The sequence below is a fragment of the Gossypium arboreum genome, chromosome 6 (genome assembly GCF_025698485.1).
Source record: "Gossypium arboreum isolate Shixiya-1 chromosome 6, ASM2569848v2, whole genome shotgun sequence".
NCBI lineage: Eukaryota > Viridiplantae > Streptophyta > Magnoliopsida > Malvales > Malvaceae > Gossypium > Gossypium arboreum.
In genome coordinates, this window is record NC_069075.1 from 98,884,526 (window position 1) to 98,899,662 (window position 15,137).

The following is a 15,137-nucleotide window of genomic DNA, read 5'->3' on the forward strand; positions in this document are numbered from 1 at the left end:
CACTACTACTTTCATGGCATTGGATCCTTCCACATTTGCTTCGCCAAATAGTATACTGTAACACCCCTAACCTATGTCCGTCGCTGGATTACGGTTACGAGGTATTATCAATCGAATCACAATTAAAATCATATATTTCTCAAGCATAAATCCATTATCACATAAAGCTCAATCAAATATAATCACATTGTCCCTTATAAGGCTCTACGAGACCTTAAAACATGTTTAAAAGAGGTTCGGGACTAAACCGATAACATTTGAAAATTTTTGCAAACTCATAAAATTTTTATGCATACAGGGTTCACACGCCAGTGTGAATAAGTTGTGTGCCTCACACGACCACTAGACACGCCTGTGTAACAGGCCATGTGAAAATAGGGCATACATACTGACTTGCACCACATGGCCGGAGACACGCCCGTGTGCCATGGCCGTAGGAAAACTGGAGGGGTTATTGACTTGGGTCACATGGCCGACCATACACCCATGTGCCAGCCTGTGTGCCACACACGATTAGTAGACACGCCCGTGTGTCTAGGCCGTGCCAAACCTGTAGGGTATACTGACTTAATTCGAAAGGCTACCCCAGGGGACACATGGCCATGTACCAAGGCCATGTGTCACACACGGTCGAGCCACACGCTTGTGTGCTCGACCGTATGGAGTGGAAATAGGCTTGCTTGAAGCCACATTTCTCACCCTTTCAAAGCATACCTAAACCACAACATTTGTACCAATTCAATACATTAATAGACAGCCAAAACATGCTATTTCATACACATTTCATGTCATTTATAAACCATCTTCTTAACTACCCAAGTCCATAGCCAAAACATACCAAATCAAGATGTCAAAATCATCAAACTTACATAACGTCTAAATGCATTTCTTCATCATCTTATCATCTATTTCATGCTTCAAAACATACCATTTCATCATCTCAAAAATCAAGCTATAACATATCATCTTTCAAGCATTAGCTCACCAAATGACAACTAGCTACTTGAGCAACCATATAACCATACCAAACATACCAAAACATATGGCAACTTATACATCATGTATTACTTACCAAACACCAAATTCAAACCAACTCATATGGCCATACGCACCAACATTCTTTGCTTTCACAAATGTATACGTATTCAATTTCATAAATGAATTCATCAAATACTTTGCTTTTCAATACTTGTATTAACCTCGTACTTACCTGACTCTTTCACACATTCTTTCTCGACTTGACTTTACCCGTTGAACCTTTCGGAATTGTTAAGGATACTCGAAAATCACATAAAGCTCGTACAATGCCATATCCCAGATATGGTCTTACATGTTATCACATATCGATGCCACTGTCCCAGACAGGGTCTTATACGAAATCATATAATGATGCCAATGTCCCAAACATGGTCTTACACATAACCACAATGTAATTCCAATGTCCAAGACATGGTCTTACAATCACATCTCAGCAATCCTAATGTCATGACATTCATACCTATACTATTCCTAGGGTTCGTACGGGACTTTCAGTTAACATAACTTTATCGATACTTGCTTGTATTTACTCGTTCAACATTCATAGCAATTAAATAACAAATGAACATTTATAAATTAATTTAAGGGTATTTATTTGCATATAAACTAACCTCGTATATACGATGAACGGATCGGATCGACTACTCGATAACTTTCGATTTCTCACAATCTAAATCTGATTTCTTTTTTTCTTGATCTATATGAATTAAAATTTAGCTCATTTAATCACCTATTCATTCAATTTCATCCAAAAATACCTATTTGTGCATTTTTACACTTTAGCCCCTAAAGTTCCACATTTTTACAATTTAGTCATTACTTAACAAATACACAAAATTCATTCAATTTAATTTAATCCATGCTTGGAAAAATTACTATAGTACCCTTAGACATCCATATTTCACATTTATTTCACATTTCAACCCCATATTTTTATCTTTTCACAATTTAATCCCTAATTTGTATTTTCTCTAAAAATCACTTAACAAAACATATTAATCTATCAACAATTATTCATTTTCCATCATCAACATTCAAAAGCATCAAGCTCTCATCAATGGAAACTCAAAAATTCATCAAAAAATTTAGAAATTAGGGTACAAGCTAGCTAGATTACTAAGCAACGATCTAAAACACGTAAAAATCGTCAAAAACCGAACAAAGAACATGCCTTAATCTAGCTACCAAGGTGCCGAATGCATGAGAGCTTCAAAACCTTATTTTATTTTCTCAATTTCAGTTAATAAAGATGAATGAAGATGATATTTTAACTTTGTTTTATTTTAATTACCTTAATAAATTAAATTACACATTTAACCTTAATGAAACCATTATAAAATCACCTAATATATGTCCATTTATGTCCATTCCCACTATCAATGTTCTAATAACATTTTAAGGACCTTTGGTTTAATAAACCATAGTAAATAGACATTCTTAACTTATAGCATACTACATTTGTATTTTAAGCGATTTAGTCCTTTCATCAAATTAAGCATTCAAACACTAAAATTATTTCATAAAATTTTTACATATACTTATTCACATCCTATAAACACCAAAAATAATATTAAAATAATTTTTTGACCTTGGATTTGTGGTTCTAAAACCACTGTTCTGATTTAGCTAAAATCGGATTGTTACAACTATCATCTGCAAAAAAAAAAAATGTGTTAATGATAAACTACTTCTCCCCACTCTTACGCCATGAATTAATCCATCTTGCCTAGCCATATTAAGTAGACTAAAGAATCTCTTTGCACAAATTATTAATAAATATGGACTTAATGAATCCCTTTGCCTCAAACCCTATGTAAGCTTAAACTCCTTACCCTGAATTCCGTTGAACATTACTAAGTAAGATATTGTACTTACGCAATTCATCATTAGAGAAGTCCATTCATTGTTGAAACCTAATCGAAGCATTATCTTTCAAGAAAGCTCCATTCCACTCTGTCATAGGCCTTTGGTCATGTCTAACTTTAGAGCAAAATAGCCATTAGAACTTTCCTTCTTTTTTTTTGAAAGAGTGCAATATTTCATATGCAATAAGTATGTTATCTGTAATCTGCCTCACCGGTACAAATGCTCTTTGAGTTTCATCAATACACAAATTAAGTACCCATCTAAATCTATTAACAATCACTTTAGAAATAATCTTATAGATAACATTGCAAGGATTAATTGGTCTAAAATTGAACTATGTTTATTGGCGTATTGATATTTGGGATCAACACTATATTTGTTCAATTGATAGCATCAATTTCTCTCCTTCCATTCAACACATCCATGCAATATTGAGATATATTTCTTCCTATGATATGCCAATATTTTTAAAAAAATAATGACGGAAAGTCGTCCTTACCTGATGCTTTTAGAGGAGCCACACTATTAACTGCTTCCAAAATTTCCTTTGTTTTAAACTCAATTATCAATTCCTCATTCAAATTTTCAAAAATGTAAGGTTGAATCCCAGATAAAACATGTTCGCAATTCCCCATAGATGTCGATCTAAACAAATCTTTAAAATAATTTGTCGTGATTCCAACTATTTTCTTTTCTCTAGTTACCCAACCTTCATTCTTATCCTGCAGCCCCTTGATGGTATTTCTTTTCATGCAGTAGGATGTAAAATTATGAAAAAAAACATATTTCGTTCTCTAAATCAGAGCTAGTTTGCTCTTGCTCACTGCTCCTAGAATATCTTCTCATTATCTGCTTCTATATTTAACGTCAATTTAACTTCTGTTAGTTCAACTAAAATGTAGTCATCAGGATCTGCTGAATTCAACTCACTTAATCGCACATTTAGTGTTAACTTTATGCAATCCCTATCCATTTGATTCTCTATCGCCCATTGACTTTGCTTAGATCTTAGTTCATGTAGCTTTATAGGAACATCTGTGTTATTTGACTCTTAAAAAATCTATATTTGATGCTGAAATGTTTCTTCAAGTACCCAGTTTGCATTAAAATGGAATTGAGACTATTTCCTTAACAACTGACCTATATTACTTCCAATTGTATCAATCAATACTGGACAGTGATTGGAAAAACCATGCGGGAGATATTTAACCGTGTAGCTCGAGAATAGGTCTCACCAATTAGAATTTGTCACCCCTCGATCTAGTCGTTCTCGTATATTATTTATCGGTAGCCTACCTCTCTCCTATGTAAACCATTGTCCTAAGAACCCCAAATCACTAAGATGAGATTCCTCCAAAACTCACTGAAAAGTTAACATTTGTCTCTCCTCTCGAGGGTTTCCCCCTCTTTTCTCAAACGAATACATCATTTTATTAAAATCTCTCATTACTAACCATGAAAATGTATTATTTCTGCTCAAATACCATAATAGGTTCCATGATTCTACCGTTTGAAATTCCACTGGTGATTCATAAAATCCCGTGAGCCTCCATGATACCATCCTATCCCCTTCATTTATTTCAACATCAACATGCGATGAAAAGAAAATCCTTAAATTAACATTACATTCGTTCATCCAACTCAGTGATAAATCTCCTATTGAGCCAAAAGCTTCCGCATCGATGTTATCCACAAATATGCATTTCTTTCATACTCGTTCTATTCATTTCGCACTAATCTTTGTTTCTATAAGAAACAATAGTTAAGGCTAGATTTGTCTCAATTTGTTTTTGAGATGCTTAATTGCCTGTAGCTACCCCGGGTCACAAACATTCTAGCTTAATATTTTCATTACGAACTACTGGCTTGCTTAATAGCAACCATCGATATTTCATTAGATACTCCCAATTCTATTGAATCATTATTGCCTAAAATAGTTGGAATCATCTGATGTATGTGTTATATTTTATTATCGTAAATGATCTCAATAAGGCTATCCTCCATGTCCAAGCCCAGTTCTATATGCCCATCAAAGCCTGACCCATGATTCGATGAGCTGCGACAGTCCTTGTTTAGTTGAATATCAACTTTGGTTGAGGAAGTTAAATAATTTCCTATTTTCCTTCCCCTCATCAAATAAGAATGAAGAGTTTGGATGTCCATAAAACTCCTCTCATCTCTTCCTTCATCCAAATCCATCCCTACCTTATTGTCATCCTCACTATTGTTATGTAGCCACTTGCTTGCCACTGTTGTCATGTAGCCACTTGCTTGCCATCAATGGCACCCTCCTTAATGGTGCTTTCAAGGATATGTCACATCCAAACACCACCTCTTATGATCTTAATGTCAGTCGAATCGGGTAAAAGCCTTCACCGTGACCTAACTTTCTACATAGAAAACAAAATAATGTGATTTTTTTCATATTGAAACAAGGCATCAGTTGATTTATTTTTATCTAAGGCTATTTGTTTCTTCCTTTTCAAAGGAAGTTGAACATCTAGCTTTATTATTATGCGCATAAATCTTTTAATGCCCTTTGTTACTAAAGCAACATCAAATTTTAGGAACTGACAGGTGAAATTTCCAAATTGTTTTGCCATTCCCTCTAACATAAACCCTATTGACAAATTATGAACTTGAACTTAAAACTCGGTAGATACTAGAGGGACTTGTAACGAGTCTTCTCCCTTTTCTAATCGATGAAATACAATGAGATGGCTATTGAAAAACCTTTTTTCAAGTACTCTCTTCAGATCTAAGCCTTAATAAAAAAAAAACAAACCTTTTTTTCCCCAATATTTGTAATGGACACCCCTCCTAACGGATGCAAAAAATCTGTCAATATTTTTCTCATTGTTGAAAAATGGGCCACACTGTCTGTTAAAACTCACCCTACCAGGCATAGACTATAATCTTCCTCAACCACATCTATATTTTCGTAGGCATGTAATGACTCTTCTTCCTCATAAACTGTGTTAAGATTTACCAATTCTTCCTCCATCTTTCTTGCTTAAAGAAACACCTTAGATCTCGTAATTAAAACGAACAAAACAAAATCCTTAGCTATAGAAAAAAAACTACTATAAAAGCAGAAAACGTGCTACAGAAGTAGACTCTATTATATAAAAAAACTATTTATTGTTAAACTAACAAGTTAACACAATTTTTTAATATTTTCACATTATTGTATTATTTTATATACACTATTACAAAATTATAAAATGGGTTGGCCTGGGTGGACCTTCCTTTTTTTAAATGAGTTTAATTTTGTTGTACAATATCAATTTTTGAGTTTCGCATTTTTGTTTAAAACCTTCAGTATTTTGCGTAGAGATTTGAACTTGAACAGATAATAAATAAGTCTAATTGAAATAATATATTTTCATTTTATTTTATCTTTTTATAATTGAATTTTTAGGTTGGGCGACTCCTTTTTATAATTGAATTTCTATATCAACTATTCTTTCATAATTGATTAGTGCAAAACATTTGATTTTAGGGTTGTTATGTTACACTTTAGAATGAGATTATGGTGTTTGGATTTTAACATTTCGACCATCCCCATAATCTCACATTATGACTACCTTATAATACAAGGTGTAATCTTATTACAATTTCTTTCTTAAGTAATTTAAGATCACAAGCGAAATATGAATTTTAAGACAAAATTACCCTCAATTTTTAAATATTAATAATAAAGAAGTTTACAAATTCAATGCTTGAATTTTATTCAAAATTTATGCAAATTCCGGGTGGGATGCTTGAAATGGATGATGACCTACCTTCCAATTATTCAAATTTTATTTTATATTTCTATTAATTGTTTTCTTTCAATTTAAAGTATATATATATATATCACACATTTGTATAAACCATTAAATATGTTTTCTATCCAAACAATAAATATAAATATGGATATGAAACTTTTGATTAAAAATGTTTTTTTTTCTATTCCTACTAGTACAAAATAATTAATATGATAAAATAAAGGTGTAATAAAAATGAATTTATTAAATTATTTTAACATTATAAAAATTTGAGACTAAAAAACATAGAAAGAAGTGAAATTGTAAAAACAAAAATTTTATAACAAGGACAATATAGTAAAATTAACTTTTATGTAATATTATATTCATTAACCAAACATCTGAATCTTATATTTCAACCAAATGAATTGAATAAGATAATCTCACATTCCACCCATAATCTTACGTTCTGTAATTCTCTTATAAAATTGCAATTTAAGATTCGACTAACCAAACGCCTCTATAAATTTAAAGATAATTTTGTCCATTTTATTCTAATTTGAAAACTCCATTCGGTTAATTTGAATATAAATTTAAACATACTAATTTCAATATTAAAAAGTAACCATTCTAAATTTGAAAATGATTTAAACTTAAAATAATTTAATTTTGATAACTCAATTAGTAAATACAAATGAGTTTGAATTTGAGACTAATCTTAATCCAAAATAACATTAAAAAAAATTAAAACTGAAATTCGTGAATTAAACAAAGTCAAAGTAGTAGATATTCTATCAATGGTTATATCGTTTTGTTGTTGTATTAGTACGTACTATTCTCCATATATATTCATACATCATTTCAGATTTATTGGTAGTTTTAAATATTCTTCATTTATACAGATATATCTTAATTACATATATATTTATATTCATATAAAAATTTAAAATTTATTAACTTCAATATCTTTAATTAAATATTAAAAATCTTATTTCGATCATTACTAAAGGCAAAGGCACGGGGCTAAAGGGTAGAGTGCCTTAACTCCTAAAATGGTAAATTCCCGTATAATCTCTTCAAAATTAATATAACGATAAAATAACATATTTACCTTTTTTAAAATTTATTATTTATGGCATTCAAAAGTAAAGATACAAACAAATATAAATTGAAATAGATCGAAACACAACAAAACGATCAAAATATATCAAAATTTTCATCCAAATGAAATTTAAATTATTTGATATTAATATAAAATCAGAATAAATCATACCAATTAAGATGACCTTCGGTGCTAGCTACTTCTTCCCAAGCTAGTGTAAGACAAGAGAAGATAACAAGATCTTGGATTATCCATTTACATGATGCCACGTATGCTATGTAAGGTCTTAATTACACGTGTTCAAAATGTATTGCGAGACACAAAGCGACCAAGCTAATACTTTATTCACAGGAAAATCCACCGAAGCGTAAGAGAATAATAATAATAGTAGTAATAATAAAAAGAAAAAGCTAGCGTAAAAAAGTAAAAACGACAAGCTACGTGTCAAATTCAAAAAAAAAAAAAAAGCAAAGCAAAGCACGCACGAAACAAGAAGCGCGTAAGAGTAAGCACAGGGTGGCAAGAGAAAGTAAATAAAAGAGGAAAGAGAGGGCAACGCCGTAAAAGAAAAAGGTTGCGTGCTTTTACGGCATTATAAAAAGTCTTTCAAATCCACTCTGTAACACTGTCCATTGACATTTTTTATTTATTTATTTTGTGGTTTAATTTATTAAACGCCCCCAATTATGCTTCAAATTTTAAACTGGTTCTTAAATTTCATAATGTTCAAATTGAATATTTAAAGTATTAATATCGTATTAATTGAAACCTTCCGTTAATTTAAAGTTCAGTTAGATTTGGTTAATTTTCTTTTATGAATTTTTTAACCTCCATAATATTTCAATTTGATTACTATTTTTCCATTTTATTTTTGGGCATTGGATTTTTTACTTTATTTTAATAAAATTTCAAAGTTTTCCATAAAAGTTTTCAAGCATATGAAAAATAATCAAGGACTCTTATACGATATTTTTAAGAAATACATTTTAACATAATATTTTTCACTATTTTAAATATAAAAGATTTATTTTAAATCTTAAAAAGTAAATTTAATTATAAATTAAATAAAATATAGAACTCGATTCAGTTCAATTAATTGTAGTTGAGTCTTAACTTGATTGACATTGGCATTGTTGTCATTGCAGGAGGATGTATATTTGAACGCGTTGAAGCACATTTATCCTTCTGTTTAAGGATTGGGAGAAATTATGAATAATTTTAAATATAGTAAAAAAAAGAATTATGGTTCTTAAACTTGTGAACCTAAACTATTGAAATACAATCAGTTTGGATTGATTTTTAGTTTCTCAGTTTTTTTTGCTCATGCTAGTAGCCATTAACTCGGATGTTATATGTTAACACAAAATTGATACGTAACATGTTTAAAACATATTGATTAAGTTATAAATATTACATACTTATGATATTACATACTTATGTCTAAAAAAATTGCATACTTAGTGAATGAATAACTTAAATTTGATGTATTAAAAAGGAAATAAATTTTCTAACACTTGATTATGATTATAATTTAATTTAGGTATTTTAAATTTTATATATGTAAAATCAGAATTCACATTTGATCTCTACATTGATATAACGCTTTATACAAAAGAATTCAACTAAAATATTTTGAAATTGAAGAGTTAATTTAAAATTTGAGTGATAATTTAGGGACGTTGGCGGCAATTAAACCACGTTTACATAAACGGTTTTGAAGAGAGTAATAACTAAAGGGGATTAGATGAGGTAAACAAGTGCATCTAAAAGAGTAGATGATCACCATACATCACGTACACAGATATATACATATAGGTGTGTGTAGTGTGTATATATTATTATGCATATATCAGTCTTTATCATCGTATAATAATAAAAGTGAGAAGAGGAGGGCAATAAGGAAAGAGATTGAATCATCGATATATGCGCCTTTAGGCAGAGGAGGATTTAGAGAATAAGAGAAAGATCTTTTGATATCAGCAAATCAAGCTGATTTAAAAGCAAAGGCGGCGAGAATTCTATTGATATGATGTATCCAATATTAACAAGCCCATCATTCTCTCACATATGACTCTTTCTTTACTTTTGGCCTTTTCTCTCCTACCATCTTTCTCTTTTTTTTCCCTCTATAAACCCATAAATTTACAATCTTCCCTTCGCTTGTCTTTTTTGGTTTTTTGATCCTTCTTGTATTTCTGGTTTTTGGTTATTGGTTTTTGTTAGTGAACTTTGTTTGGTAATTAAGATTAAAGCTTCATCAATGTCTTCCTAAAATGTGGCAGCTGAGAAATGGGATGAGAACAATCCGGAAGAAGATAAGGAAGATAGGAATGTTGATGTTTCTGTTGTTGTCTCAGTCCAATGGTTATTAGATATTCTCCTTGGCTACTTGGTGTTGATTTTGCTTGTTATCTTCAGAATTTTAAGTACATAAATTAGTTATTTTTAAGTCCCAAAATTTTCTCTGGAAAAAAAGAGAGGCTATTTCTTTGCCTCTGCTACTTGGTTTGGTTTTATTCAGCTGATAGATATAGACAGGGAAAGAAAGGAACGTTCTCGTTGGCACATGGTATGGCTAATAGCTTCACAGCCACAAGGAATTTAGGTCAGCTTGTCGTGTTTTTTTAAAGGGATTTTATCCTATTCTTTTTCTCTTTTGTGAACATATTTTCTGAAGAAAAAAGAGTAAACATGAAGTTTATGAAACTTGGCTCCAAGCCTGACGCCTTCCAAGCTGATGGCAAATGCATCCGGTAAGATGGGTTTCACTCACATTATTTTCTTTTCCCGTTTTAAATTGTTCTTTAGCTTTCTGTTATCTCCATTTGATTTGGTTTTGTTTTCCATCATGGTGTCTGTTCCAGACATGTTTAACTATGTTTGGTGTTTGACTCTAGGTTTGTTCTTACGGTTTCTTAGATGTAAGCTTAACTCTAGCCTTCATTGGTTTTCTACTGAAATATGTATATTTTATCTGATGCATTTGAAAATTTATCTTTGTTTTGTCAACTGATTTTTGCATTGATTGAGGGGTTCTTTTAAAATATACCTTAAGAAATAGAAAACTTTTAGCGGTTAATCATTCCATCGGAAAAGTCACAACTTTAACAAGTAATTGTTCTCTCTTTTTATTATTATTATTTTCCTTTAAATTTCTTTTAGCTTGGTGACAGATTAACCACATGGGTGTTTTTATTGCAATTATTATTCTTTTATTGCTTTGTTTTTGTTTTTTTTTTTTTGGGGGGGGGGATTGAAGAGTAAAAAAAAAAGACAATGGGGTACCTTGAAGGTGGTCCAGCTGTTCAACCTGTCCTCTTTTTCATGAGTTAGTGGTCCTAATGTGGGAAAGGCATATTGGGAGCAGCAGGCCTTTAATCATGGTTGTAAGAATCTCTACTCGTGTAATCAATAGCATGTTCCACTCAAGGAGGAGTGAGCTTGGATTTTTCTTCATGATAACATGTCCAAAAACCCTCTTCCACTCAGCAAATTCTTATAACTGAATGAGTTTTATCATTTAGTTGCTAAGGTAGAGTAAGTAGGAGTGATCTAGTCTTGTAACCGAATTGATTTGATACTTGAACTTTGCACTATGTGATATGCTTACATTCTTTGACTAGGAGATTAATAAGTCTTGATCAATGAAAATTTCTATTTTAAGATGACAACTGATTAAAACATGAAATTTTATGGATGGTAGTCTTTGTGGAGTTGGACTTTCCCATTTAGTCAGCATTGGCAATGTCGTTAAATGAAATGTAGGCAGATGCAGCTCTAGAAAGTTGTGGCCAGAGTCCTTTTATGAAGAGATTTCGTCGGGGTTGTACTTAATCTCTTTGTGCAAAAAATGGCAACTGTTATACATGTCTGAGAAATTCAAATATTTGACAACTGCATTTTGAGGCTTTGAAGCCATTTCCAGGTTTCTGGTTTATTACGACTGTTATTCATGTTTGAGAAAGGCGATACTTATACCTAAAAGTCACAAAGCTGTTTTAAGAAAGATAACATGTGGTTTCATATAGAGTTTTAAGTTTCAAGTTCATTGACCATAGCTGTTAATTTGACTAACTTGAGGTTAATTTTAAAAGTAAGCTATAACCATGACCCTTTTACCAGAGCCAATGAGTCAAAACGGGCTCTTGCTTTGTTCTTCTTCATTGTTTAAGGTTATCATCATCATCATGCTATTATATTCCTCATCAATGCAATATCCTTTTTGCGTGTGTATTTTGGAGGAGAATGGGGTTAACATAAACTATCTCTTGATGCAGGTATGTCACATCTGATCTGGCAACAGATGTAACAATTAATGTCGGCGAAGTTAAATTTTACCTTCACAAGGTATGCTCAATTCATTCCAAGTATTTAAACTTCTCCTGTAGGGGGGTGTGTGTGTGTTTGTAGATTCTGAACTTTTTATTTATTTTGGTATTTGGTTCATGTTCAAATGGCTTCTTCTAGATTCCAATTTAAATGCATGAAGTTTTAAAATGTACTTAAAGTAACTATTGAATCAATTTTTTCTTCTAGAGATACATTGCTATAAGTGCCACTTTATAGGTAGAAGTGTTGAATTTGTCAAGGTAGCATAATATGATATTGTGATTATTGCCTCCTATAACTTTGCAAAAGTTACCTGAGATGGCTCTTAACTATAAATTATAATTGTTAATTATGGATGTCACTCTTATGTGGCTTTGCAGTTCCCTCTATTATCTAAGAGCAGTCGCTTGCGAAAACTAGTGCTGAAAGCCAGTGAAGGGTGCTGTGATGAAATTAATATGGTTGATTTTCCTGGTGGGCCAAAAGCATTTGGAATCTGTGCAAAATTCTGCTATGGGATGACTGTTACTTTAAATGCATACAATGTTGTGGCTGCACGTTGTGCTGCCGAATACCTAGAGATGACTGAGGATGTTGATCGAGGTAACCTAATTTTTAAAATCGAAGTATTTCTTAATTCTAGTATATTCCGTAGCTGGAAAGATTCCATTATTGTTCTACAAACCACCAAGTCTGTTCTACCATGGTCTGAAAACCTGAAGATCGTTGGAAGATGCATTGATTCTATAGCATCTAAAACCTCTGTGGATCCTGCAAACATTACATGGTCCTACACGTATAACCGGAAGTTGTCAGTGTCTGACAAAACGGCTGGTGACGGTATGAAATTTCGAGAGAAGATCATATCTGTTCCAAAAGATTGGTGGGTTGAAGATATATGTGAGTTAGACATTGATCTCTACAAGCGAGTCATGACTGCTGTGAAATCAAAAGGAAGAATGGATGGTGTTGCCATTTGTGAGGCACTGAAAACGTATGCTGTTAGATGGTTGCCTGATTCTGTTGATTCCTTGGATTCTGATGTACATTCCTGGAGGAACAAATTACTTGTGGAAACAATTGTATGTTTATTGCCTTCGGATAGAGGTGTTGATTGTTCATGTAGTTTCTTATTGAAGCTGTTGAAAGTTGCCATTCTTGTTGGGGTGGATAATTCCGCAAAGGAAGATCTATTAAAGAGGATAAGTTTAAAGTTGTACGAAGCTTCTGTCAAGGATTTATTAATCCCGGCGCGGCCTCCGCAAACTACATTATATGATGTTGAGATGGTTCTGTCTATTGTGAAACGGTATATGATGCATCGTCATGATTTAGATGTTGCAAAGAATGAGATGGGATGTACTGATTTTGTTCTAGGGCATGGATCCTTGTTGAGTGTTGGTAAACTGATCGACGAGTATCTTGAAGAAATTGCACGCGACCCAAATCTTTCCCTTGCCAGTTTCATTGACTTGTCTCAGTCTGTACCTGAGTTTGCTACACCAGTTCATGATGGACTTTATAAAGCCATTGACACATACCTAAAGGTAGGCTTTCAACTATGTGCCAAATTTTGTTCATCTACTCGAATTCTAGAATCATATTTCTCATCATATGCATAGATCCTTTTAGAATGTTTTCTGATGCTCAATGATGGTTTATTTGTACTGCAGCTGCGAGAGTTTATGACCCTGTTACTTCATAAATCCTAACTGCTTTGATAGCTTTCGTTATAACTTCATAACCCGAACTGTTGGTTTTTCAAAAGTACCTGCCACTATTGAATAATGATAACCTGAAACCTTTTCATGAGTGCAGTTAGACAATGTATAACAAGTTATTATGTCTGCAGGAGCATCTGAGCTTGACGAAGGTTGAAAGAAAGAAATTGTGCAGCTTGATGGATGTCAAGAAATTGACAATGGATGCATCTATGCATGCTGCCCAGAATGAGAGACTTCCACTTCGAGTCGTAGTTCAAGTTCTCTTCTTTGAGCAGGTTAGGTCTGCTGCTGGAGTTCAACCACTTCGCAATACTTCCCATTACACGACCAACACTGATGAAGAATCGGAGAAGACTGCAGCTGAAGATTGCAACTCCCTTGAGAAACAAATGAGTCGGATTAAGATAAAAGAGGACGCATTTCAGGAAAAATGTGAATTGGCCAAGCAGAGTAGCAAAAACAGTAAAAGCAGCATCCAGCTACTTCCATCTCGATCGAGAAGAATGTTTGACAAGTTGTGGGGTTTCGGAAAAGGGCATGCAGATAACAGAAGTTCTGAGACCTCTGCAAGTTCGCAAAGCCCAACTTCGATGGTTCCAGGGGATACCAAGTCTTCCGGTTCATCTTCGAGAAACAGGAGACACTCTATATCCTAGAGAGAAATGATTGAGGTTAATGAGATCATAAACAGTTGAAGAAAAAGATTCAAACTGTTGAGTGTAAAAAGTTGTAGGATTTTGTTGTAGTTGATGATGAAGGTTCTTCTCATATGTGAAGTATTCAAAAATTGGATCAGGTGCTTTTCGTTCTAACATCCTATTCAATTTAATGATCATCCATGTAGTTAATTGGAGGATTACATTTCCTTTGAACTTTTTGAAATTGAATTCCTTGTGATGTATTTTTCTTACATTCAAGTTCAGTGGGTAGAGCAAGATTTTACATTGTAAAACTAAACCACTAAAATGCTTGGTTCATGAAAGTGTTTGGCTTCCCTGAAAATGCAAGAAATGGTAAGAAACTATCCATGAAATTTCCTTCCGCATTTCATCACAGAAAGCTACCACTTTGAATGTGACAATAGTAAGCTTCCTGAAATTTCTCAACAACTGACTATATACATACACACCATTATACTTCATGTAGAAGAAATAAAAAGCTGTTCAAAGCAGTAATACATTCACATAACCATATCTAATCCTCTTGGTTAGTCTTTTTTATCTTGATAAACCTAGATAATGAATACAAATTATATGATCTTAAGGGTTCTTAAGTTCCATTAGCAACGGACATGCTTCTCTTTGAAGGCACAATAATTTTGCATGAAAA

General features: G+C 32.6%; 1 protein-coding gene across 1 annotated transcript; it reads left to right on the forward strand.

Annotated features, from left to right (window-relative positions):
• Positions 1-9,513: 9,513 nt before the first annotated feature.
• On the forward strand, positions 9,514-14,790 carry LOC108486659 (BTB/POZ domain-containing protein NPY1-like). The gene is made up of 4 exons (XM_017790826.2): positions 9,514-10,508; positions 12,033-12,102; positions 12,465-13,631; positions 13,937-14,790. The coding sequence occupies exons 1-4, from the start codon at positions 10,447-10,449 to the stop codon at positions 14,462-14,464; spliced, it is 1,827 nt and encodes a 608-aa protein (XP_017646315.1). The 5' UTR covers positions 9,514-10,446; the 3' UTR covers positions 14,465-14,790.
• Positions 14,791-15,137: the final 347 nt, after the last annotated feature.

What these genes read in the sequence shown, in the direction of transcription:
- LOC108486659 (XM_017790826.2), top strand. Translation starts at nt 10,447, where the DNA reads ATGAAGTTTATGAAACTTGGCTCCAAGCCTGACGCCTTCCAAGCTGAT. An exon ending in GCTGATGGCAAATGCATCCG is followed by an intron (nt 10,509 to 12,032) that starts GTAAGATGGGTT and finishes CTCTTGATGCAG; the next exon opens with GTATGTCACATCTGATCTGG. An exon ending in CCATTGACACATACCTAAAG is followed by an intron (nt 13,632 to 13,936) that starts GTAGGCTTTCAA and finishes TTATGTCTGCAG; the next exon opens with GAGCATCTGAGCTTGACGAA.